The following is a 25,713-nucleotide window of genomic DNA, read 5'->3' as shown; positions in this document are numbered from 1 at the left end:
TTAAATAAAATTTAAAACTCAGTTCTTCAGTTGTGCTAGCCACTTTTTAAGTGTTTAATAGCCTCATTTGGCTGGTGGCTACCATACTGAACAGCACAGGATAGACTATTTCCGTCATGGTGGATGGCTCTGTTGGGCAGTTTTGACATACCGTATTTTAGCTACATTTTGAGAGCAAGTTGGCTTGGGAATCATGATTTTCTAATATTATGGCCTTTAAAAAATGTGTTTTGAGTCCCACACTATTTCTCTGGCCTTGTCTCCCCGCCCCCTCCCAAACTTTGAGGCTATTTACTTTTCTTTTAAGTTAGTGTACACCTCTGTGTACTCAAGAGAAAATTTGCCACCTAAGTCTGGCTTTGGGGATAACACAGGGGACAATCTTTGGGCTTTGGTGGACTTGTGTGGCTTGTGTGCCCATTTTATTCATAATCTAAATAGTTAGAAATACTCACTGAAAATTTTTCTTGGTACATCCAGCTCAAAATTCATCTCAGGAAAACCAGGAGAACATTGCGTTTTTTAATTTTGTTTGCTTTTTTGTTTTAAAATCTATTGTCTTGTTCAGAAGAGAGTAGGTGAGCGGTGGGCCTTTTTGGTTTAAGAAGTAGTTGATAGTAGTTTCAAGATACTGGCTCTGATTACTCTCAGACAGAAAAACACTGCAGAATTCTGACCACTGTCTCAGGCAGATTCCTGAAGAGAAGTTCTGCTGCTTAGGGTGGCAGCATGGAAAAAAGCATACGCATGTACCACACGTATGCCCAAGCACACACGTGTGCACGTTCACACATGCGTACAGATGTACATGCATGCTCGGGCCAGGACGTGGATGTAAGCCCCGTTCCCCTGTGTCACATACATGCACGGTATATATATGGTGGTATTTGGCGTTTACACATTTTTAAGTATAAATTTTAATGAAACAAAATCGGTCACAAAAAGTAGATAGTGTTTTAGTTATAACTGGTTGAAACGTTTTATTTCTGCAATTTGAAATCTTTCTATTCTGAAGATCCCATTCTTAATTTTAGAAAGAAAAGTTTGCTGAAGCTTCGGAGGAGGCAGTCTCTGTTCAGAGAAGCATGCAAGGTATGTCTTACTAAGTATGGCTTCGGAGAATGTCAGGTTCCCAAGCCGGAGCTGGCCTCTGGAGTACAAGGAATAGATGACTCGTGCAGTCTGACGTCGTGCTTCCAGAAGCTTCCGCAGCACACGGAAATGCCAGATTGCACTGGCTTCCTGAAGCCTCAGACTCCCAGTTACTTCGTTCTTCTTGTGACTAAAGGCTTGTTCCACGTAAAAATTAAGTATACTTGGGAAAAATCTTACCTTACTTGATCTTTAGTCATTAATAGCTTTATTGAATTTTAGCTGGAAATAAGAGAAAGAGGCCTGGAAATGTATGCCCTGTGCCTGCCTCACCCACAGATATGGGGAGGTGAAAAGAGATGCATCTTTTCTTCTCTAGTCATTACACAGTGGTTTGCTGTTGTAATGGGACTCTTTAGTATTTCTGTCCTCTCAAATCCCCAGTATGTGATTTGATTTGGTTATAAGATTGTCAACCTCTAGATGGCTTATTAAGTATGAAATATATTAAACTTTTAACTCTATCCTCAATAGAAACTGTAAATAAATTACACCAAAAGGAGGAACAGTTTAACGCACTGTCTACTGAATTGGAGAAGTTGAGAGAAAATTTAACAGGTAAGTGGTCTTTGTTTACTAAGCACTGAACACAGTAGGTTTCCTAGGATTTGAGATAACTGTAGTACATTACAATAACATTATTCAGGAGTCACTTCTCTCCTTAGTGTAGTATAATGTGATAAAATATTTGCTTGGGATCTGTAACCTCTGCAAACCCTCTCTGCCCTGTTTTCAAACGAGTCGGAATCTACTACACATCACCACTCCTCCCACTGTCCTTGATTCAAGCCCGCCATCGTCTCTCACTTGAGCTGCTGTAACAGCTGGCCGCCTGCTCTGCCTGCTTCTGCCCTCGTGTCCTTCAGTCCATTTCCAGCACAGCAGCCAGAGCCGTCCTTCCGCTAAGTTGGGTCATGTCACTTTTCTGCTCAAGATCATGCAATGACTCCCATCTCACTCAGATTAAAATCTGGAGTCCTTACCAATGTCAAGTCTTGTTACCTCTCTGATGACCTCTCATACTATCCTTCCCTTTGTTTGTTCTACTCCATCTATATTGGCCTTGTTGGCAATACTTGCAAGTCAAGCATTTTTGTGCCTCAGGGCCTTTGCACGTGATCTCCCTAAGTTCCTTTGTCTTTGCTTAATGTCACCATCCAGAGAGGTCCCACCCAAGATTTTAGCCCACCAGCTCTTTCTTGATTCCTTTCTCTGCTTGTATTTTTTTCCCCTCTTAGCAATTAACACGATTTTTATACTATTTGTGTTTGTTTGTTTGATGTTGTTTCTTGTCCATCATCTTGGCTAGAATATGATTTTCATGAGGGCAGGGATTGCTATATACAAATATTCCCAGAGCAAACCTTGGAATATAGGATGTGGTCAATAAACTTTTGTTGACTATAACACTACAGTAATTTTTTTCTATATGCATTCAGATATGGAAGCAAAATTTAGAGAGAGGGATGAAAGAGAACAGCAGTTGATAAAGGCGAAGGAAAAGTTGGAGAACGACATTGCAGAAATAATGAAGATGTCCGGAGATAATTCTTCTCAGCTGACAAAAATGAATGACGAGTTACGTCTGAAAGAAAGGTATGTATGAATGGTTGTAAGGGCGCCTGATTTAGGTTCGCCTCTGAAGCGCGGTCTAGGAGGGAGGGGAGCCAAAATTCAGGATTGTTCTGTTTTGTCTTTGTTTTTGTTTTTGTTTTTTTAAGATTTCATTTATTTGACAGGCAGAGATCACAAGTAGGCAGAGAGGCAGGCAGGGAGAGAGAGGAGGAAGCAGGCTCTTTGTGGAACAGAGAGCCGGACGTGGGGCTCAATCCCAGGACCCTGGGATCATGACCCGAGCCTAAGGCAGAGTCTTTAACCCACTGAGCCACCCAGGCACCCCAGGATTATTCTGTTTTAAGGTTTCCTGCCGCTCTTCCTTTTTTCTTACTACGGGAGTGTCTGCTTAAATCAACTATGGAACCTTCTAAGCAATACAGTATTAGAGGCTTTTAGATGGCTTGTAAAGAAAAGACAGGAGTTTACCAAGGGTGGGAACATCTTTCACAGGCAGCTAACGATATTTTTAGGCTGTTTCAGTGTATGGAAGGGTCACCCATATCACAGGCGAACTGGGTATGTGCCCTGCGCCCTGTGGACAGCTTTAGTGGAGTGGGTTTTCCGATTCTCCTAGTAATCCTGTGAGGTGAGTGTGTTCTTGTTCCCATCTTGAGGAGAAAGGAATTGAGGCTTCATGAGGTGATGTGACTTGCCCAGGATTTCAGGCCTGTTTGGCTGGCCCCGGCTGGTCATCAGCAGTTCCTGCTACGGCCACGAGCTACAGCTCTGTAGTCTCCACCCCTCCTGTCTTTATTCTGAGGCCATTGTTGCTTCAAGCTTTCTTTTCTTTTCATAGCTGCCGGGTAAAAATCAAATGTTTTATTTTGTAAGGCAAAAACTTTGTGCTCGCTTCGGCAGCACATATACTAAAAAAAAAGGCAAAAACTTTGAGAGGACATTTTAGGGCCATGAGACCCATGATTCTGAAAGTATGACTGGTTGGCAGTTAAGTTTATCTCTGGCCATGCACCCCTACAGTTCAGCATGATGGTGATGGGGTGTGGGCGGAGGTTGACACCTGGGCTTTGATTGGCCATCTGTGGTCAGACTTGCTTGGGGGGGGGCAGGGGGAGTGAGCCACACAGGTGGTGGTGGCCTGGTGCCCCAGGGAGCTCCACCACTGCAGGTGTCAGACGACCCAGAGGGACCATCCAAGTTTCCCTCCTCTGTTCTCGGAGTCTTCTGATAGCCCATTCTCTAGGTTTGTGTCACACATTTTCTGTATGTCTTATTGACCCACATTGGTATCTGGAGGCTAGATCTTTAAGTTACCACTTGTCATTTTGTATCTTGTGTTTTCAAGGGACGCTGGAATGAGTTTTTGATAACCTTGTCTGCTAAGATTTTTGAAACTTACTAAATAATTTCCTCATTTATGTTTACTTTTCATTCCTTTTTCCTTACAGATCTATTGACATAAAATACGAAACCTTCATAATTACAATAATTGTCACTCTAAGTAGTGTATCTGTAACTGTCTCAATTGTTAAAATTAGTCTTCAGGGCAAGTCAGGCCATTTTTTTGGTTTATTTCAGATGTTGTTAATTACTTACAAACTATAATCATTAGTACAATTATGAATAGTATCTTTCTAAGTATGACTGGAATTTAAAGCATTCTTTTGAAAACTCTGACACCTTGTGTTGAACCTTGTTCTAGAAATGTAGAAGAATTACAGCTCAAACTTACCAAGGCTACTGAAAACGCAAGCTTTCTGCAGAAGAGTATTGGGGAGGTAACTCTCCAAGCGGAAGAGAGCCAACAGGAAGCAGCCAAAAAGCACGAGGAGGAAAAGAAAGAGCTACTGAGGAAGCTGGTGGATCTGGTAAGGAGAGAGTATATGAGACTAAGTGCTGGTGAGGGAGGCGAGGGCGGTACAGATACAGCTGGGTGACTTACTGCTTCCCTCGGGGTTTCTGCAGGAAAAGAAGATGGAAATGAGCCACAACCAGTGCCAGGATCTGCAGGCCAGGTTTGAGGAGGCCAGTTGTGAGACAAAGGCGAGGCATGAAGCCGTCGTGCAGAGCCTGCAGAAGACGCTGTCGGACATGGAGGAGAGGCTGAGGGCCGCGCAGAAGGAGAACAGCGACTTGATGCAGGAGATGGCAGAACTGAAAAAGCAAGCCGACAAAGCCAAAGTATGTTCTGGGAGAGGAGCACGTTGCTGCGTGGCATCACGGCTGCAGCGGGGCGTACAAAGCAGCAGCAGATGGGGTGGGTCGCACCGACCTTTACAGATGCTAACCTCCGAGCGCATGGCAGGATGGCAAATTACATTTTCCTGGCTTCCAGTGCTTTCTGCCAGCTGCTGCTCCTTCTCAGGGGTGGCGGTGGCTACCGTCCAGGTCTTTCCCCTGAGTGTCCTGTGTAACCATCGCCCCCCACCCCTGCGCTGTGGGCTTCCCAGCTGTCCCAGAGAATCTTGTGTTGTCTGAGCTCTCTTTGCCTGCTTGCAGGAGACCCTGTTGTGGCCTCTGATCTTGGCCATCTTACTGCCACCTTGCACTGGGGTTAGGAGAGACATCTTGCAGCAAAGCAACAGGCCAAACGAAGCAAGTGAGCCCTGGGGAAGCGGGGTTCCTATAGAGAACATTAGAGTGAGGGCTCTAGAGAGGACTTATATGTCCCCGGAAGGCACACTCCTGTTATTAAATAGAGTAGAATTTAATACATTGTGTTTCATTTTACGGTGTCAGGATCATCTCTGCAACCCAGTATGTTTTTTGACTCTGGTCACTTAATGAAGTTCAACCGTCCTGTGTTTAACTTTTTCCTGCCACCATTGAACTTGCTCAAAGAAAAGTAAATACTTGTCTTTAATTATTTTTAATGTTTGTCTAGGAGTTTAGTGAAAAGGAAATGTAAAATAGCATACATGAGACTTGAAACAAACCCCACCTAAAACTCGTTAATTAAACTGGACCATGATATGTATACATGCACTTTCTCTCCTCTCCGTGCCACCGTCAAGGCTTCGTCCTCTCCCTGTAGAACATCTCTAGTTTTATGAGCCATTTAACACTGGATATAATTTCCAGATCTTTTGTCTTTGTGCTTCCCTTTATCTGGACAGACTCCTCTTTTTTAGTGTTTCCGTTAAAATGTGCGGTCTGACCAAACCACAGCATTCCAGTAGTTTGTATGAAGACTCAGTTCTGCTTCCTGTTGTTGTAATTTTTTTTTTAATTTTTAATTTTTTACAAGGGTCATTTGGTTAGGATTGTTTCCCTTCCAAAGTTGTCTCGATATCCGATTCCTGCGGATGTCAGTGTTTGTCAACAATAGCGGCTCACAAACTATTTTAAGGATCTGATGATACCTTAAGATGTACTCTCCCCCTCCCCCGGGGATAATTTATATGCTCAACAGGTTTTTATATAAGATGTCAGGAGGTTCAGGGAGCCCACAGAGTTGCTGTGTTTCCTAGTTAAAGAGCCAGTGATCTGTAGCTGTGCTGTCCAAGGCACTAGCCGCTGGACACATTAATTTGAGTTTGAATTTGTTAAATCTCAATAAATTACAGATTGAGCCCTTGAGTCACACTGGCTGCACTTGACGTGCTCACTAGCAGCTACCGTATTCGTGCAAAGAACATACACATCACTGCAGAAGCGCTGGGACAGATAATGTGGTCAAGTTATTATACAAATCAGTATTTTTTTTTTTAAAACTATTTTATTCACCAAAGCCTAGCAAATTGGTTTGTACTTTTAATAAGTTAGACTTAATATTGGGATTAAATTGGTCAGGCCAGTGACTGTCCTTTAGAAGGTCAAGGTCTTGTGGTTAGTTTGAAAAGCAACAGTTTATTTTCCCTCACCCTTCCCCCCCCCCACACTTTTTTGGTTAAAATACACTCACTTTTTGTAGTTCTCTGGTTTGGATTTTTAAAAAATTCTTCCCTGAGTTCTTCCTACAGTAGAAATAACTGGGAAGTTGGGAGGGCAGGAAAGACTCTCACGCCCCAATGTCGAAGTCAAACTACACTTTTTGCCTTGTTAGGTACCACTCAGGGATGATTTCATAAGTGTTGCAAAGAAAAAATAAACCAGTAGGTAGACCAGCACTTTGCAAAGCTAAACCTGCTTTGTATTAATTATACTTTTATGGGCTCTTTTCATCTAGTTTTTTTCCCCCCTTGTTATCTAGGTAGTTTCTATGACATTTATTGTAAAAAAAATTTTTTTTTCAAACTTTTACAATTTAGGTTACATTAAGTTATTTGGGCTCGCATTTGTCTGCTTGATTTCATTTTGTTTCCATTCTTTCCACCCTTTGTCTCTGTAGTCGCTAACTTATTTGTTAACATCAGCCAAAAAAGAAATTGAACTAATGTCAGAAGAGCTGAGGGGTCTGAAATCAGAGAAGCAGCTTCTTGCACAGGAGGGAAATGCTTTAAAGTTAGAAAAAGGTTCACTTTTATCAAAGCTGGTAGAGGTGGAGGCCAAAATAACTTTGCTTCAGGAAGATCAACAGAAACTGTGGTCGGTCAATGAAACGCTTCATTTAGAAAAAGAGAAAGTCTTAGAAGAAAAGCAAGATGCCGAAAAGCTTTATCGTCAGGAGCAGGTCCATAAGGAATCCTTAGCCGTTGAGAGAGAGCAGTTACTGGGAGAAATTAACACAGCACAGGAAGAACTCTTGAAGATCAGTATGGAAAACGACTCTTTGCGGGCTTCCAGAGCAAGAGTGCAGGAGCTCATGGAACAGCTCCAGCTCAGCAAAGATACTTTGATAGCGGAATCTAAGAAGGATCAGGAGGAAAAAAATCACCTGGAGGATCACATCAAGAAGCTCGTTACTGAAAACCTTGCCTTGGCCAAAGATAAAGATGAAATTATTCAGAAGCTCCAGAGCTCTTACGAGGAGCTGGTCAAAGATCAGAAAACCTTGGTGCAGGAGATCGAAGATCTCACCACTGAGAAAAAGTCAGCTTTGGAGAAGCAGTCAGGTCTTGATAACATGTGCCTCGCCTTAAAAGTGGAAAGAGAAAATCTTCTCCAAAGCAGCAAAGATCTGCGGTTTGAGAAGGAAGTGCTCCTTCAGGACCAGGAAAAGCTGAGTGCCAGCCTGGAGGCCGCCCTCCAGATCAAGCAGCTGCTCAGCACGGAGGCCAGCGGGCTCCGCACGCAGCTGGACGGGGCCCAGCGGGCTCTGAGGAATGCAGAGCTGGAGATGCGGCAACTCCAGGCCACGAACAGCAGCCTCACCAAGCTCCTGGAAGAAATCAAGACCAGTCGGGAGATCACAGACTCCGAGTGCATCCAGCTTTTGCATGAGAAAGAAACCTTGGCTTCCTCTGAGAGAAAACTCTCTGCTGAAAAAGAAGAACTCCTAAGTGAAAACAGGCTCCTTGCTGAAAAACTGAAGAAGTGCTCAGAGGAGGCCGCCCGGGTTGAGATGAGCCTGAACGAGAAGATCGCGTTCCTCACTTCTGAGAAGGAGGTGGTCTGTCAGAAGATTACCAAGCTCAAAAAGCAGCATGACAGTCTCTTGAAGGAAAAGTCTGTCCTGGAAATGCAGAATGGAGATTTGCTTGCAGAAAGGGAGAATTCCGTGAAAACCATGGGAGATCTCCGAAGGAAGTACGATCAGGAGTCCGCCAGCAGAAGAATCATGGTGCACGAGAAGACGAAACTCCTTGGGAATCTCGACACTCTGGAGAAGGAGCTTCAGGAGAAGAAAAGGGAAAACCAAGAGCTGGCCGCCACCAAGCACGAGCTCTCTCTGATGCTGAAAGAGGCCCAGAATGCCAGGAAGAGTCTAGAAAAAGAGCACACGAGCACCCTGCAAGCCAAGGAGAGCCTGAATGCCGAGCTTCAGACGTGCTGTTCTGAAAAGAACATCCTGCTGAGGGACGGGCTGAGCCTACAAGAAGAGTGTCAGAGGCTGAACGAGGAGATCCGCGCCGTGCAGCAGTCCTTCGTCCGGGAGCAGGAAGCCAGAGCGCAGGAAAATGAGTCGTCCCTGTATGAAAACAATAAGCTTCACGGGCGGATGGCGCTCCTAGAGCAGGAGCTGGGAGAGTTAAGAGTGTGTACTAAACAGCTGCAGTCCGAAAAGTTCGTGCTCGTCCAAGAGAAGAGCAAGTCAGAGCAGAAAGTGGCAGAGATAATTAAGGAGAAGGAGCTCTTGAGTGCAGAAACCGCTCGGCTTGCTGCCAACATAGAGACTCTGAAGAGCGATTTCAGCACCTTGTCCAAGTCCAAGTTAGAGCTGCAGGAGCTGCACAGCTACCTCACCAAGATCCTGGACGACCTCCGGCTCAAGCACGAGATGACGCTGGCCGACCGCACCAAGGTGGTGCAGGACAACAAGAACCTGCTGGCTGAGAAGAGAGACATGACGCTGGCCAAGGAGGAGCTCCTGAAGGAGAAGGAGAAGCTGGCGGAAAGCTACTTCATCCTTCAGAAAGAGATTAGCCAGTTGGCCAAAACCAATAGCCACATCTCAGCCAACCTCCTGGAATCTCAAAATGAAAACCGTACTTTGAGGAAAGACAAGAGCAAGCTCACTCTTAAAATTAGAGAGCTCGAGACTCTTCAGTCATTTACGGTAAAATGGGAGGGTCAGGGACCAGGCCTGTACTACTAACCCCCGTGCACTAACTTCCTAGTGGCCCTGGGCGGCTTGTCATCGCGGCCAGCAGGGAAATGGATCCTACCCAAGTAGCTGCGCGTGTGTCTCAAGCTGTTTGTCTGACCACCCGAAGGGGCAGTTCTGTACTAAATCTCTAATTGCAGCTGTCTTTCTCCATTGGAAAGAATCATAAACTGTGAATAAAAAGGATACATTTTTTAATTTAAGGGGAAATTTTCTTGAAAAAGTCACCTGTGGTTCTTTTTTTTTTTTTTTTAAGATTTATTTATTTGACAGAGATCACAAGTAGGCAGAGGGAGAGAGAGAGGAGGAAGCACCCCCCTACCGAGCAGAGAGCCCAATGCGGGACTCGATCTCAGGACCCTGAGATCATGACTCCAGCCGCAGGCAGAAGCTTAACCCACTGAGCCACCCAGGTGCCCTCACCTGTGGTTCTTAAAGGATTAAGAACGGTATTAAAATGGGCACATAGCGAAACATAGTTATCTTCTGTTTGGCTTTTAACTGTTTTGCTTTTGTCTGTCCAAATGCAGTTGGAACACTCCAGTGAACTTTTCCGTGGCTGGTGGTAGGGAAGGCATAATGCAGAATTCCCATCAGCTTTATTAGACTGCATGAAGTTGTAAGCAAGTGCCTAAAAATATTTTCTTTCTCATAAGAAATAAACAAAAAATTTTAATTTTTATAATTATCAGCTAAGGATTTGTGTCCATATCCATGCGATCTTTTTTATTCACAGCCATGTTTATATTCATTACCCATAGCTTCTCTTTCAGGCTTTTCCATTTAATGCTTCTCATTAAACGCTTGAGCCTTGTGTTAATAATTGCCCAAATAATTTTTATCTTTACTTGAGAAATCCCCAACCTAAATTACAAGTTATTTCAAAAGCCCCACATCTGAAATAGCGAGAATAGTGTTGCCGACATACATCAGTAAACACGACAAAGGGAAAATTCAGCTACGTAAGGATGTTACTGTTTATTATCAGAGAAGTGAATGTTTCTCTCCAACACAGGTCAGAGTGATGAGCATGACTGTCAGTGTAACTTTGGAGCTTGGAAAGATGTAGGGTTGGAAGGGTCTGAAAATATGCAAATATCATATTGCAGTTGGCTTGTTTGAAGAATGGCACGGAAAGGGTCTGTAGCTTGGTTCCCCTTTCATGGCTCAGACTGTTTGCCTCAGCATTGGATTGGTGACTGGTCCTTAACCTTCACCACACAGACAGTGAGGGCTGCCTGAGCCCCACAGCCTGAGTGTCCCCGACGGGCTTGCCCAGGGCTGTCCTCTTTTCTCACGGTGCTTTCTTGTGTTCAGGCTGCTCAAACGGCAGAAGACGCCATGCAGATAATGGAACAGATGACCAAAGAGAAGAGCGAGACTCTGGCCTCCTTGGAGGATACCAAGCAAACAAATGAAAAACTACAGAATGAAGTAATCAGATTTAAATGGCTTTTTGTACAAAGGACAGCTTACCGACTTCATGGAATGTTTGATCACTAACTCAGGATTGTTTATTTTTTGAAGTGTGGCCTCATACAGGTTTGATCCATGTTAGTGGAGTTGCTTGTACATCAGAACCACGATAATATTAAATAAAGTGTATGACTTCATTACTCACTTAGTAGGGTCAACCTTTAAAAAAATAATGAGGGGAAAACCCCGATAGCGTGGCTTTCTATAGTAACTTCAGTGATGGGACTGTATCTTTGATCTGAAATCACACAATTTTTTTCCTCCGCGCGCTCCCAACTGGAGCCACTAAATTCCGCTTCTCAGCCCTGAGTTTGACATAAGCCTTTTCTTGCCATCACTCAGTCCTGGTTCCCTTTGTGTCCTCTCTAAACAGCCACTTCTGGGTCTCAGACAGATTGTGGCATGGAGATCACTTCAATTCTGTCCAAAGTAGCATATTTCTCATTCTTCCGGGACCCATTTTTGGTCCTCCTCCTCCCTATACCCAGCTCATACCAACCCTTCCTTTTCAGGAAGCAGTTACCTGTGAATCCTAAGTAGATGGATTTGCCCAAATCGTTATGCTTTTGAAAGGGATAGTCAGGTGAGACTATTAAAGCAAGGAAAGGGCTAGCCACATTGAGGAGCTGCCGTGTTGAGGCTAGGCCTTCTCATTGTGGAAGGTCAAAGATGGAAATCTGTAAAGACATGCACATTTTGAGATGATTATAGGGCGAATACAATTGGACGAAGAAGGGGGTACATTTTCAGAACTGATAGTCCTAAGACAAGAAGAGAAAGCATTAAAAAAATCAGATGATAGTCACAGAAGCTAAAATAAATGAGAAGATTTTAAGGAATGGATCTAATTTTTAAGGGTAGAATCGGGGAGAATTGTGTGCCTTCATGACATAGCCCTTGGCATCCTTGTTATATAGCCAGAATACAAGACCAGATGAATCATTTTTTTGGACCCATTGTGATACTTGGTTTTTCTTATTCTATGAATCTGGAATTCCAGATTCCTCTATTAATTGTAGAGGGCATTAAAAGTAATATTGTGATGGTAAAACCATCGAGGCAATGTCTGGGACTTCTGACTGGTTGCATGTGACGTGGCAAAGGTGTCTCTGACCATAGGAGATGATTACGCAAGTCCCAGGAAGCCGCCGTGGTGCCAGGAGCGCACCCTGGGCAGTGGACGGCCCCGAGCGAGCTCCCTCTCCTTGGTCGGGGCTCTGCACCTAGAACTCTGGTCCCCTGTCAGAGCCTTTAGCTGGTCACGTCCCCACTCATTCCAATCGTGTGTCTGGTGTTCCCACCAGGGCCAGGCCCTAAGCTGGCTGCCTCCCCCATGTGCAGATGATGGAGCCGAACGAATGAATATGAGGCTTTTCAGCCTCACTTGCCTGGCTCTTTTCCTTGTCAGATCAAAGTTAAGATGGATAATCAAATATTGTCCCACCTACAGATAATTTCATTTGGAAGATTGTCGTAGTCAGCACTCCGTACATTTGGTACTAAGGTTGACAAATACATCTGAAATTACTAATCTGTGGGGAAGGAAAGGAGTTTTTGTTTTCATTACAAAAAATAATCCTTGCTGATGTAATGCCTTTGCAATTTATTTCTTGGCTTCTGTTTTTGTTTTTGTTTTTGTTTTTTTTTGAGAGGGGTCATACTTGAATAGCAAGTTCAATGGTAAATATTGAGAATTGTACACAAAATGAAAGTAAACTTTGGTTGTAATTCATGTAGCAATTTAGTTTGACATTTTGGCCGGGTGTATGGGGAATGTCTGACTAAATGTAAGGGGGAGGCTTGCAGTTTATAATGTCATGGTCATTTGTCATCTCCTTACCCGGTGGCTTTTCTTTTCTTTTTTTTTTTTTTTGCAAGTGACTAATGTCACCTGTCTTTTTAGTGCACATTTGCATGAATAATTTGTCTATCCAGTCATGTTACTGGGAAATGAAATAATTTCATCAAGTTTTTTTCTCTTGGTCTTTAAGTTGGATACACTTAAAGAAAACAACTTGAAAAATGTGGAAGAGCTGAACAAGTCAAAAGAACTTCTGACAGTAGAGAACCAAAAAATGGAAGAGTTCAGGAAAGAAATGTAAGTTCATTTCCTTTGAGAGAAACTGGGGGACTTAATATTGCAAAAGTGAAGACGAGATTAATTATTTTAAAAAAATAACTTGACAAGTACTTAAAAAGTAGTTGCCCCTTTCCTGTCCCCCAAATGTGGTAGCGTGCCTGGAAAGTAGCCCTGTAACTGTTTAGCTGGAAGGTAGCTAAGTCACAGCAGTAACCAGGTTAAAGGATCAAAGTGAGTGTGTGCTGGCTGATAAGTGAGGGCAGGTGGCATTCGAATATGACTTTATGAAGGAATTGGAGGTTTTTTTTTTAAGCAGTGTGCTTTAAAAATCTCTCAAAACCCTTTCTGTGGGGAGAAAAATGGCATCTGCCTTTCAAGATTATCAATAATCTTGATTTTAAGAATAAGCAAACCTTCTTGCATGGGAATCAGGTGAGAGAATTGTGGAAGAATCTTTCTATTCAAGGTTTATCCCTCAGTCTGCTGCCTTGATTTCAGGCAGACAGGCTGACCGTATTTCCTTTGTCAACACCAGCTCCAAGTCCCGGCCATTCAAGTCCAATCGTCATAATCGTTGGTGTTTATCAGGCATTTGAAATGATAGTTCAGGTGTAGAATTCATTTTGCTCTTCTGTTTTGAGAGCTACACCATAAACCAGCTGTGTAAACCTAAAAATTTCAAGCCAGTTAATGTGGTGAACGTTTGTGTCTTCCAAGCTGGGAAGGACACAGAGACGGATTTACACGGCCCCCACCCTTCCAGGGCTTAAATTATTTGCTTCCTGTTCTGAGCAGACAGAGGCATGAGATCAGTCAGACAGTAGCACCACGTCCAAGCCTCCATCCTCAAGGCGAGTTGTTGCTCAAACTCAGGCTGAACCTAGGACACGTCGTGTTCTTCGGAGAGATCGTAAAATCCCTCTTCCGAGTGACTCAGGGCGTGTGATTGATCCCTTCCTCGGTTTTTTAATTTTGTTTTTAATTTTTATTGAAATTACAGTTAACACACAGTGTCGCGTTGGCTCTAGGTGCACAGTGTAGTGATTCGGCACTTCCGGACCTCAGTCTTAGTGTTAATATTTCTCCAGACAGTGCTGAGAAAGTTTGCACCAGCTCCCTTGGCATTCACAGACTTCTCAGCTTACCCGTGCGCTCAGGACCGGCAGGAAGAGCTTGCGTTTTCTTGGCCTTCTGAAGCCACGGCACGAAGGCACATAGAGGTCACCGTGATGGGAAACCGCGGCAGCACCAGCTCTGAGAGGGTGGCCGTGGGCGTGCTGCGGGTCTTTGCCCATGACACAGAAAGGAGTTAGGCTGAGCTGGAGTGTTCAGAGCATTGTTGACTTGAGTTCATTTGTGTTACACAGGCAGCTGGTGAGGGAGGATGTGAGCAGCAGGAGAAGATTCCCTAACCAACCTCCCACTGCCATAACCCCACCTGTGAGCTCTCTGGGCCGCACTAGGTAATGGAGGGGCAGGGTCAGCGTGGACCTAGCCGAGAGAGCCCTTGGGACGTCGCTAAGCCCCCTCTCCCCCGAAGTACTACTTAGCAGTCTCTCGTAATGGCCATTGCGGGTCTAGTGTTTAAGTGTCCAGCGTCCTCACCGTGTCACTGTCCTGTCACCCGCCCCCAGTTAATACGGGGTGGCTTAACCTCTGTGAAGAGAGAAATTTTCTGCCCTTCTTTGAGTGATTCCAGTGAATAATAAAAGCCTGGGCTCCTGGCTGTGGGCACAAATGATCATGAGCGCAAGACTGTGGGCCCTGCTGCTGCTGCCTCTAACCGTGGCCTGTCACCTGGAGCCACTGTCCCCAGATCTCTGAGTGAGGGGGAACCAGGACCACTGGGCAGACAGCCTGTGCCGCTTCTGCCTCTCCACCTTTCCTCTGGCCCACCGGGCCTGAGGGAGTCGTGTCTTCTGTGGGTGACCTGGCACACTATGGCCAGGGTTCCTTAGCCAGAGGGAAGAGCCGTGGGAGACACCAGTGACAGGCTTCAGAAGCTGGTACAGGGAGTAGGTTGGAAGAGCCCCTGCCCCCAGTGACTCATTGTTCCCTGTGGTAGACTTGGCCACATTTCAAGGACCATCTAAAATAAATGTACTATGTAATGGGAATGGTGCTTCTCAAAAAAAAAAAAAAAAAGGCAGTCGTTTTACCACTCCTTAGTTCCTCAGTGCCCAAAGCTGATGATTTCTCTGTGGTTCAGTATGTATCTGGGGTGCTTCATGACCTTCAGAACATTCCTGGTGTCTCCCCTCACCTGACAGGACTTCAGTTCCTGGAGGAAAATGGACCCCAGTGTAGACACTGGAGTTCTAATCAGAACTACTTCCTATGGAATATTGCCCTTGGCACTGGCAACTCAGTGCTTATAGCTAAGTGTTCCTTCTATGCTATTTATTAGACTGGTTTTAGGGAAATTCTTGGCTTTGGTTAGCTAAGTCCTATTTTCAGGTGGAGAGAGAAGATATTTCCCCCCTGATATGTAATTTTAAATCTTAGGGAAAATGATACAAGCAGTTTAATTGTTGTTCTTAATTACTTACCTGACACAGTAATAAATCTAGAATAGATTTAGCATGGCCATTAATTGATTTATAATAGACTTGTAGGTAGAATGTTTGCAAGTCAGTGTGAAAAATACGTATTTGCCTCCCGGTTTTAAAACTGGGATAGTCTTCTGTCATGTAGAAAGAAAAGTAGCTTTAAAAATTGTTAGAAATACCTTAAGTATTTTCAGAATGGTTCCCTGGAGTATTTCTGGAAATTGGGCTATAAGAGCCTTCTTCCTGTATGAAATGTATGTACCCGCTACACTCTAAAGAAAAATGGAAAGGTGTTTCTATATTTGAATCACAGCTGAGGTCCATTGCCAGATTTAACTCCAGTTCTCATGCTTCTACAACTTATTGGATTTATGATTTGGGGAAAATATCTTACCTCCCTAAGCTTCAGCTTTCTTATCTTTAAAATATAGATAATATTAGCCTCATTGGGCTTTGAGGATTGATTGAGAAAGTGTTCATGAAAGCATTGTATAGATTTTATGTTGAACAAATAATGCTTTCATAGATCAGTACTTTAGAAAATTTTGTAATTTCTTTGACTTCTTCTTTTAGTTTTCTTTACTGTGTGCTCTTAATAGAAACCAAGGATTTAAAAAGCCATGAAGGGACACGTGGGTGGCTCAGTTCGTTAGGTATCTGACTTTTGATCTCAGCTCGGGTCTAGATCTCAGGGTCCTGAGTTGGGCTCCATGCTGGGTGTGGAGCCTACTTAGTAATAATAATAATAATCAGCCATTAAAAGATGAAACTCTTGGGGCGCCTGGGTGGCTCAGCGGGTTGGGGCCTCGGCCTTCGGCTCGGGTCATGATCCTAGAGTGCTGGGATCGAGCCCCACATTGGGCTCTCTGCTCAGCGGAGAGCCTGCTTCCTCCTCTCTTTCTCTCTGCCTACTTGTGATCTCTGTCTGTCAAATAAATAAATAAAATCTTAAAAAAAAAAAAAAGATGAAACTCTTTGAGAGACAGCAGGATCACAGACTTACCACTGACCATCTACCCAGATGCTGAGTCCAAACCAAACATCTCCCAAGGAAGGCAGTGACACCTGGGAATTTTTAAAAAATCATCTTAAGTACAGTCTTCAGATTGATTTGTCAAGAGTTGATGGACTTGGGCCAGAAGGCAAACTTTAGCTATTGTGTGTGTGTGTGTGTGTGTGTGTGTGTGTGTGTATCCATAATTAAAACCAACCCTCCTAGCTTTTGAATGACCTGAGGCTTAACTTGTTTTTCCTCACTTGCTATGTAGACATCTCTGTAAAAGACCTCATTTAATGTGCTAGGACAGTTTTTGTGTAAATATATTCCCCTTAATCTTACCCCAGTAGGCATATTATAGGTGGATGGAGAATTAAAACTCAAAAAAAAAAAACAAAAACTAAAGATGCCAGGCATTGCCACCCATTAGACAATTGAAGTTAAAAATAGATGTGTTCCTGCATCAGCAGATGGATTCATACCCAGAGGACTTGATTCAGGATTCAGCCATGTATGACAGCTCCCTAAATGGAGTTTAGCCAGCACAGACTTAAAATTCATAGTGGCATTAAAATCTTCTATGACAGAAAACTAAAATCCAGTGATCAAACAAAATATTTTCAATATCCACGTGTAAAGGATAAGAATTTGAGATGTATGTTTTGGATAATTTTAATATTGGGAAGATGTCTAACACATACGCTTAGCCTGTTCACGTTTTATTTTATATGCTGATATTTGTGACACAAGTCAGCAGGCTATATTTTTATTTGCTTCTTTTAATTACAAAGTAACATTGTGGAAAGAATACAATCAAAATGAAACACCTGTTATGTAATTGGAAAACCACCTTTCCTTTGGGCATTTCACCTGGAGAGATGTCCTAAAAATACACTCCAGATTGACGCTAGCACTTGACTCTGACAGATACTGGCAAATGGGACCATTAGATTTTTATTTCTGCCAGAGAAAAAAAAACAACAACAAAAAACAGATTACAGATCTGTGCAGTCAGAACAGAGTACCTTGAGAGCAAAGGAAATCACTTTATCAACATAGTGGGTTTTTGCATAATTTTCTAATGGAAATAGTCCTAAAGACAAGAGGACTGACCGCTTCGCTTGTCGTTTATTTTATAGTAACAGTGCCTTTTGTACGGGGAGTGTTTAGATAGAAGTGGGTGAGTGTGGGTGGAGAGAGGGTGGATATAGTGTTTATTAGGTTTAAAAAGAATGTAATAATTGTGGGAGGCAGTCCTCCTCCCGAGGGGTTAAAGCCGTTTAGCCTCTCCTGCACGTAGATACCGATGCCTCCTGTTCTTATAGATCCTATCCGGCACGTGACCCAGATATATTTTCCTCAGTGCTGTGAAGCCCGTCGTCTCCCACAGTTTCCTTGCCTGTCTTGTTTCTATGGTAACCCTGCACTCACTGTCCTTGCAGAGAAACCCTCAAGCAGGCAGCAGCTCAGAAGTCCCAGCAGCTTTCGGCATTGCAAGAAGAGAACGTGAAACTTGCTGAGGAGCTGGGGAGAAGCAGGGACGAAGTCACAGGTCATCAGAAGGTCAGTGAGCCTGGGGGGAGGGTGCCTAGCTCTGCCCTGCTCCTGCCCACTGCCATCGGCAGGGCACTTGGAGGTCCCTTGGTGTGGTTGTGTGGCTCCAAATGGGATTCCAAGTTGCCTGTGTGATGTGTCTTCTTGCCTTCAAGTGTGCTGCTGTAGGACTTAGGGTGGGAGTTGACAGATTTTCTTTAAAAAAAAAAACCCAAAACCAAAAAAGACCAGTAACAACACAGGGAACTTGCAAGCAAGTAGAAAATACGATCTTTATTAGACAGTCTCATAGCATTGCATTTAAATGGAAAGGAAGGATCTCTTCTCCCTACTATTATTGCCTGGATTTCAAAATTACTTTTCTCTTAAGGTTCTTTTTTCTTTCATCAGAACTGGTTTGAAGGAAGCAAATTCCCAGGATAAGGATTTGGTGTGGGGGTTGGCAGCCGTTTTTAAATAGAAATCTGCTTTTCTTTAAAAAAAAAAATTTTTTTTAAGCATTTTCTAATGGAACTGTGTATGTATGTGCAATTGTGTGCGTTGGTATGTGTTATGTGCTGTGTGTTATCCCCAGAATGGGCGAGAAGCTCACCACAACCCATTGGCTTCCGTATTTAAATCACAAAGATTTGTGACAAGTTCATTAAACACTGAAACAAAACTGATTTTAAAGAATGCCATATCCTGCTTTTTATTCTTTCCGAGTTGAATCCTAGTGCTAAATTGCTCGTCACATCTGGCCTCAGCAGATTCTTAAAATGAGATTTTTAAGAGAATTTTACTGGGTGGTCATTAATTCTTGGTTTACATTTCAAGAGAGTTTTTCCCCCCCAGCATACTCGGCAAAGATTAATTCTCACTTAGGTTGGAGTAATTTGGGGTAATTATATGGAGTACCCGTTGACATGGGGCAGTTTGTGGTGAAAGCACTTTTTGGAGAGTTGATTTCAGACTTTAAAGTCTTTATCATAGTTTCCCACAATATTCTTCACAAAAGAAATGTCACATCTCTCCAGACTCCAATGGCGATGACGCTTTTGGTGTTAATAGCTCACATGTACTGGCTCTTACTTTGTGACAATTACAAGTAAATGACAGCTATCATCTCACTTAATCTTTACAATAATTCTGGAAGATGGCCCTGTCATTATTTCTACTTGTAAAAGGAACACGAAGATAGTAATCTGCTTACCCTTGTTTAGGTAATAGTGTCAAGAAATGTTTGCCATCTAATGATTTGGGTCAGGAAAAGTTGACTTAAATGGGGCTACTGCCCCCTCCTTTGGTCAGTATATGAGAAACTGGAGTTCATGAAAATAGAAGCCCTTTGACCAGATGAGGTCCTTTTTTTCCTGGCACAAACTAGAGCGTCTAAACATACGGTAGCTCTCTCGGGGTGTCTGTAAGTTCTTGCAGGAGAAGGATCTCTGAGAGGGGCGTCTCACTTGACCTCCTAGAGCATGTCGGGTAGAGAGGGCAGATTCCATACGTGGGAGGAACAGAGAGATCATCCCTTCCTCTCATGTTGTGGCCTTAACTGGGCTCTTGATTACATTCCTTGCTTCTGTCACTCAGAACCAGAAAGCAGTGGAAGGAGACATCATGCTTCCTCGGACAGAGCTTTGCAGGGCTCGCTGCCTCCCATGCTCTTCCCTTTTGCATGTTGGCATTTGAACTGCCTTCCTTTGGAAAAGGATTTGAAAGTCAGTGACTTTGATGGGTGTTACCAAGTAGGTGTGCAAAGATCAACTAAGAAAAGTGACTTCCCTTTAAAGGACAGATTATTAGGCCCTTCGTAGTTCTGTGTTTTACTTGAGGAGAAATAAACGGGCATGAACTCAATAATAGGCTTCAGTGGTAGAGCTTGTTAACAAGGATATTGATCGGCAAGGAGGACTAGGGTAATTCTTCCCTTGAAATAAATAAATACAAATATAAATATTTTATACACACACACACACACACATAATGTCTGTGTTTTTCATTTCAAAAATAGTGGAGAGACTCACCCATCCAAAATAATTTAGAAGCAGCCTTAGTCTACAGAAGACTGATTAATTCACTGGCTCTGTTACGCTTACTGTGTAATCTCCAGGAATCTAGAGTACTGCTTACTTCCATAAAATTACAAATTTCACTCCATTACTTACTATAGTCAAGCCGAGTTATTGATCAGCTATGTTTAGAAATATACTACAGAGCCACCATGTTTGGCAGGAAACCCTGCTTTTAGAAAAAAAGAAAGGATTTGAATTGTCTGCGGGATCATTACATCCTAAACTTAAGACAGTGGAGAGGAGGCTGACAGGGCATGGGTTAAATATTGACCCAGAACCTGAGTTCTATCCTGATTCCTTTTATTAGTAGCATCATAATTCACTGAACATTTATCGAGAGGGCGGCTTTGTCTGTTTCACACTCATTACAACATACCTCTGAGATAGGAAGGTTTTTTGAATATACGCTGAGGCTCAAAAGTCGACCAGTTTGCTAAGGACACTGCTAGGCAGTGGAGCCAAGACCTGCACGCCTCTCGGACTAACTCGGGGGCCTGTACCCTGCCCCTATCCTATACAGAGACTAAAACTTACTTCCACTTATTTCATAATTATTGTTATGGATAAAAAAGAAAGAAAAACTTATGAGCTAGGAATGTGGTAGGTGGGGGTCAAGCAATGCTATAGAAATGTACTTTCGGGGGACGCCTGGGTGGTTCAGTTGGTTAAGCAGCTGCCTTCGGTTCAGGTCATGATCCCAGCGTCCTGGGATCAAGTCCCACATCAGGCTCCTTGCTCGTCAGGGAGCCTGCTTCTCCTTCTGCCTCTGCCTGCCATTCTGTCTGCCTGTGCTCGCTCTCTCTCCCTCTCTCTCTCTGACAAATAAATAAATAAAATCTTTAAATGAAAAAAAAAAAAAGAAATGTACTCTCGGTTTGTTGAGGTTTTTTTGCCTCAATTTTTTTTTTTTTTTTTTTTGCTTAGAAAGCCCAGGACACTCCAGAATCTGTTGTGAATCTTCATCTCACTGGGATTACTTCCTTCAATATGAGGGCTGTTTGATTTCCTGTTTGTGCATTGGATGGGAGCTCATTTATCAAAATAAGAGAATCCCTTCCTTCCTGAGACGGTGATTTTATAGAACCTACTCTCTTTTTATCAATTTAAAAAGATGTAGGATATTCTGAGATGAGGAGGGCTGATAATGAGCAGGACTGGTTGGTCCAAGTTGGGGAGTAATGTTAGTTTCCACTTTTAGGGAGGAATTCTCATTTGCCTTGACTGACTGGTGGGCCTCGTGCGCTCCCGGGTGAAGAAGTATTATATTTTGGAGTTGGAAGGGCTCCTCTGTTCCTCTTCCTCTGGAACAGAGCTGGTAAAACCGGAAACAAAACCCACGTGTGTGCATTCTTTCTTGTCTGTTCTCCCTAGCAGACATTGTCCTTTCCAAAGGAAATTGTGGGAGTTGCCTTTCCCAAGTCAGGTACTTATCTTGGGGGGGGAGGGGAGCAAAAATCAGGATCAGCTGGGATCGTGAGAGGTTTGCTATATGTGGCATCAACAGTGACAGAAATCTTTATGGACGGTCACAGAGTGCTCTCTTTTTGAAAAAGGAACATACTAGATTGAACTGTATGAAACTGCTTGTTTTGCAATTTCATATTGTTCAACCTCGTGGTTAACATAACTTACCTCTTCTTGATAAATGACGATTATGAGGATTGTCCTAATTATATGATTGACGCTGACTGTTGGCTTTCACCTTCACTTTCCTGCCTGATGGCCTGACTGGTTTCATGCTGCTTTAGGGTGTGCGCGCGTGCGCGTATAAATACATGTAACAAGCTTTACTGTTTCAGCCACTTTACAGTGTACGATTCAATGGCATATGGTATGTTCCCCATGCAGTGCGGTCATCACGTCTGTCTAGTTCCAGAACGTTTTCATCACCCCAAAAGGAGAGCCCCTACCCGTTGAAGCAGTCACTTCCCATCACTCCCTCCTAACCCTGGCAATCGCTAATCTCTGTGTTGTCTCTGTGGGTTTTTGCCTTTTCTGGATGTTTCCTATCAGTGGATTCCTAGAGCAGGTGACCCTTTGTGACCAGTGCTTTCTCTCAACGCCCTGTTTTCGGGGTTCTTGGTGTTGTAGCAGGTGTCAGGGCTGAATGGTATTTGTTGGATGCTGGTACCACATACCGTTTGTGCACCCACTTTGGGTGTTTCAGGTCTCCTTTTCTCTATTCCGACTGTCACTGTCCCTCCTGAAGTCTGCGCACCTGCCGGTGGCCGCGATGTCTGTTGGCCCCTTTGGATTTTCTGTGGGTTGGGAAATCCTCCTCATTCTCTTAAAAGTGGCTTTCTCTCTCTCTCTCTTTTTAGGTTATTTATTTTAGAGGGTGCAGGGCGGAGGGGCAGAGGGAGAGAGAATCTCAGGCAGACTCCCCGCCAGGCACGGAGCCCCATGTGGGGCTCCGTCTCATAGCCCCAGGATCATGACCTGACCTGAGCTAAAACCTAGAGTCGGATGCTCCGCTGACTGCGCCACCCAGGCGCACCTTGAAAGTGGTTCTAGATCTTGCCATACTGTTCACACTTACAGCCCGATCTTCTTTTCTTTACTTCTAAACTTTTCAAAGGAGTAATATTTTCTGCCTTTAATTTCACCTCCCATTTTCTTCCCAGTCCCTCGCAGTCCGCTTTTCGCCACACCAGTGCACTACTGAAATGACTCTTGCTTGACTCATCGCTTACCTAGTGATGGCACAAGTGCGTGGCTTCCCTTCCGTCCTCTGTGAACATTTGGTATCACCACCTACATTCTTGACTCTCCTCTTTTTACACCTTCCACGCTGTTGGCTCATGTTTCTCCTGCCACACCTGGTCGGCTGACATTCCCATGTCCACTCTGACAGCTCTTCTGCCCCCCGTCCCCACGTGGGGAACTTCTCCAGGCTCAGGGCTAGCTGCTTCCTGCTCTGTGTTCAGGTAGCAGTCTCCGTGGTTCTCTGTCACACGCATGACACTGTGTTGTGGCTGTTTCTCATGCTTCTCCCCACACAGGCTGTGAGATGGTGGGAACCACAGTGCATGGTGCGCAGGTTCAAATGAATGAGCAAGTGATTAGATGTGTACCCCGTTTCAAGCCAGGCCTCAGGATACAGAAACCTTGACTACTCTTTCTACTTTTTTTTACATGATTTCAGTTCCTTCAGAGTTGTGCTTGCCAGAAGCCTGATCACCAAACGAGTGGGTCACGTGCCCTCTGTGGGCACTGGAAGCATACGGGGCAAAATGAGGCAGGGTCATGTTGTCTCAAGATTAATGGAAATGATACAGAGAAGTATTTCCTATGATAGAGAATACTAAAAATAATCGTAACAGTATAAGTTCTTCTACAGAAATAGCCACCTGAAGTAGTTCCTTCTGAAATGTCTGAGACATCATTTCCCATGTATTCCTCCTTGTAAGGATTGCAGATACACCGAGCTGTCACTATGGGCACAGTGTTGGTTTCTTCCTCCAACCCCCATCCCAGTTATTTGCAAAATGAGGTTACAGTTGGTTTGTAGAAACTGGACAGGGATTAGATCTCAATAAGTGCTTTATCAACACTTGTACAGCAAACGCAGTCTACGGAAAATTGGGGTTACCATCTAGATTGACTTATGAATGATTGCCTGGATTCGCAGATGTGACTGTTGAGAAATGGAACACTGTTTTTAAGTAAACTTTGCTGCCCAGCATGGGGCTCTTTAACTCCTGACCCCAACATCAAGAGTCACATGTTCTCCCAACTGAGCCTGCGGGTGCCCCAAGGCAACACGGTTTTTTGCTTGTCATAGTTTATTTTGGAAGACAGTGTACATTAGCCATTGTAATTTTAATCTGGGCTCAGAGACTTCTGGGCAGGTAGGGCTGAGTGAAACTGATCATGGAATCTTTCTTCCTCAGTACCTAATGAAGTGAACACACTCTTCTGGTTATTAAAAAAAAATGTCTCCTGGGGCGCCTGGGTGGCTCAGTGGGTTGAGCCTCTGCCTTCAGCTCAGGTCATGATCTCAGGATCCTGGGATCGAGCCCCTCATCGGGCTCTCTCCTTGGCGGGGAGCCTGCTTCCCCTCTCTCTTCCTATCTCTCTGCCTACTTGTGATCTCTCTCTCTGTCAAATAAATAAATAAAATCTTTAAAAAAAAAATGTCTCCAGGAAAATCGAGCAAAGCCAATGGGCCTCATGCTGTAAATATTAAAACTGACAACCAAGAGAAGGAACATGACGGTGGTTTGACTCTTTTGACACTGTTCCCAGTGGTGAGAGAAAAGAAAACGAGTAGCAAAATCTGGATAATTTTTTTTTTAGAGCGGGATGGAGGGATTGAGACAGAGGCAGAGAGATAGAGAGACAGGGTGGAGGGGCAGAGGGAGAGAGAGAATCCCAGGCAGGCCCCATGCCCAGCCCAGAGCCTGATGTGGGGCTCAGTCCCACAACCTTGAGACCATGACCTAAGCCAAAATCAAGGGTTGAACATTCAACCGAGCCACACAGGTGCCCCAGAATCCTGAGAATTTTTACTCTGCTTCTCCTCATCCTTATGCCAAACCCAGTTTAGGGAAAATTAGATTGAAGAGGTGAATAGTCATCCTGGAAAAAAAGTCACAGAAGAATCTTTGAGGCTAGAAGCTCTCTTTGAGCATCTCAGGATTTTACCAGCATCAGGAAGAACTGCTGGTTGTCCTTTTCCATAGCTAGTCAACAAAGAGTGGCTTAAGTAAAAGGAAGAGGAGGGGCGGTTCCTATCAAATGATAATAAGTCCTTAGGTGGGCAGTCCAGCTGAGTTCTTAGGAATGTCCTCAGGAACCCTCCCCTTCCTTTCTGCTCTCCTGTTGCCCTTAGCGTGGGCCTTGGTCACCAGGGCTCTTGTACCTCCAGGGATTGTGAAACTTTCCAGGAGGAAGTCGGGGAGGGACAAAGTGGGGAAAGGCAGAAAGGCCTTCTCTTTACATGGTTTTGTCTTTTAATTTGGAGAGGAAAATTCCGGTCTCTGTAATAGTGTCGTGTAACCACCTCCAGCCATAAGTGAGGCTGCATTCCCCTCTCTGGGAAGGGAAGGCAGCAGAGGAGGTGAGACTAGATGGTGAAAAAGACAATTTTGTATCTGCCCGAGACTGAAGCCTGAAGACATGTTCCTATAGCAATAGGATCCCCTTTGTTCAGAGGGGGCGCTAAAGGGAAAATCCATGAAAGAGACCTCCAATAAACTGTGCATGTCCCCTTAAAAGCACTTCCTCCAGCCTGGTCCTCCAGCCCTCCAGCTATAGAGATGAATGGGCAATGGAGCCCGGTTTTCCTGTTGTACCTTGGAGAGGGAAGATTAAAGGTCTCAGATAAAGTAGGTTGAGTATCAGGGGAAAACGAATTTATATTACATGTGAACAAATGGAAGGTAGGTAGAGCTGCCCGTAGTAAGATGAACCGTTGAATGCCTTTTGCACCAAAAGAAGAAAAAAAAAAGGAAGGGACACAGGAATCCAAAGAGAGATGAGGAATTCAGGCCATGAGAAAGCATAACCCAAAGTGGGATATTGCTTTGTGTTATATAAAAACTTCAGTGACTTAAATAAAACAAGGGTTCAAAGAGATGATGAAATGACACAAGTGGAACAGAAGACGTGAAAAGTTAAGGAAC

The 25,713-nt window shown here is 43.9% G+C and overlaps 2 protein-coding genes across 17 annotated transcripts in view; both read left to right on the top strand.

Moving 5' to 3' along the window:
• Window positions 1-25,713, top strand: part of CLIP1 (CAP-Gly domain containing linker protein 1) — a 121,443-nt gene that overhangs the window by 75,644 nt on the left and 20,086 nt on the right. For 11 of the 16 annotated variants that reach the window (XM_032876375.1, XM_032876367.1, XM_032876376.1 and 8 more), the window contains 9 exons: window positions 1,035-1,092; window positions 1,627-1,710; window positions 2,592-2,748; window positions 4,430-4,595; window positions 4,693-4,908; window positions 10,691-10,807; window positions 12,841-12,947; window positions 14,297-14,392; window positions 17,918-18,038. In XM_032876375.1, the coding sequence (XP_032732266.1) occupies window positions 1,035-1,092; window positions 1,627-1,710; window positions 2,592-2,748; window positions 4,430-4,595; window positions 4,693-4,908; window positions 10,691-10,807; window positions 12,841-12,947; window positions 14,297-14,392; window positions 17,918-18,038 (1,122 nt within the window). The remainder of the gene's footprint in view (window positions 1-1,034; window positions 1,093-1,626; window positions 1,711-2,591; window positions 2,749-4,429; window positions 4,596-4,692; window positions 4,909-10,690; window positions 10,808-12,840; window positions 12,948-14,296; window positions 14,393-17,917; window positions 18,039-25,713) is intronic. The other 5 variants (XM_032876377.1, XM_032876379.1, XM_032876373.1 and 2 more) reach the window with 1 other exon arrangement.
• LOC116878673 (myosin-11-like) lies at window positions 6,948-9,398 on the top strand. Its single transcript, XM_032876380.1, has one exon. The coding sequence runs from the start codon at window positions 7,103-7,105 to the stop codon at window positions 9,362-9,364; it is 2,262 nt and encodes a 753-aa protein (XP_032732271.1). The 5' UTR covers window positions 6,948-7,102; the 3' UTR covers window positions 9,365-9,398.

Source organism: Lontra canadensis, unplaced genomic scaffold (genome assembly GCF_010015895.1).
Source record: "Lontra canadensis isolate GAN:19392208 unplaced genomic scaffold, GSC_riverotter_1.0 scaffold58, whole genome shotgun sequence".
Lineage (NCBI taxonomy): Eukaryota > Metazoa > Chordata > Mammalia > Carnivora > Mustelidae > Lontra > Lontra canadensis.
Note: the sequence above shows the minus strand (reverse complement) of the source record. Positions and strands in the feature narration are given on the sequence as shown.

Bases quoted from the DNA above. Each gene is read 5' to 3' on its own strand.
- LOC116878673 (XM_032876380.1), top strand. From the start codon at position 7,103: ATGTCAGAAGAGCTGAGGGGTCTGAAATCAGAGAAGCAGCTTCTTGCA.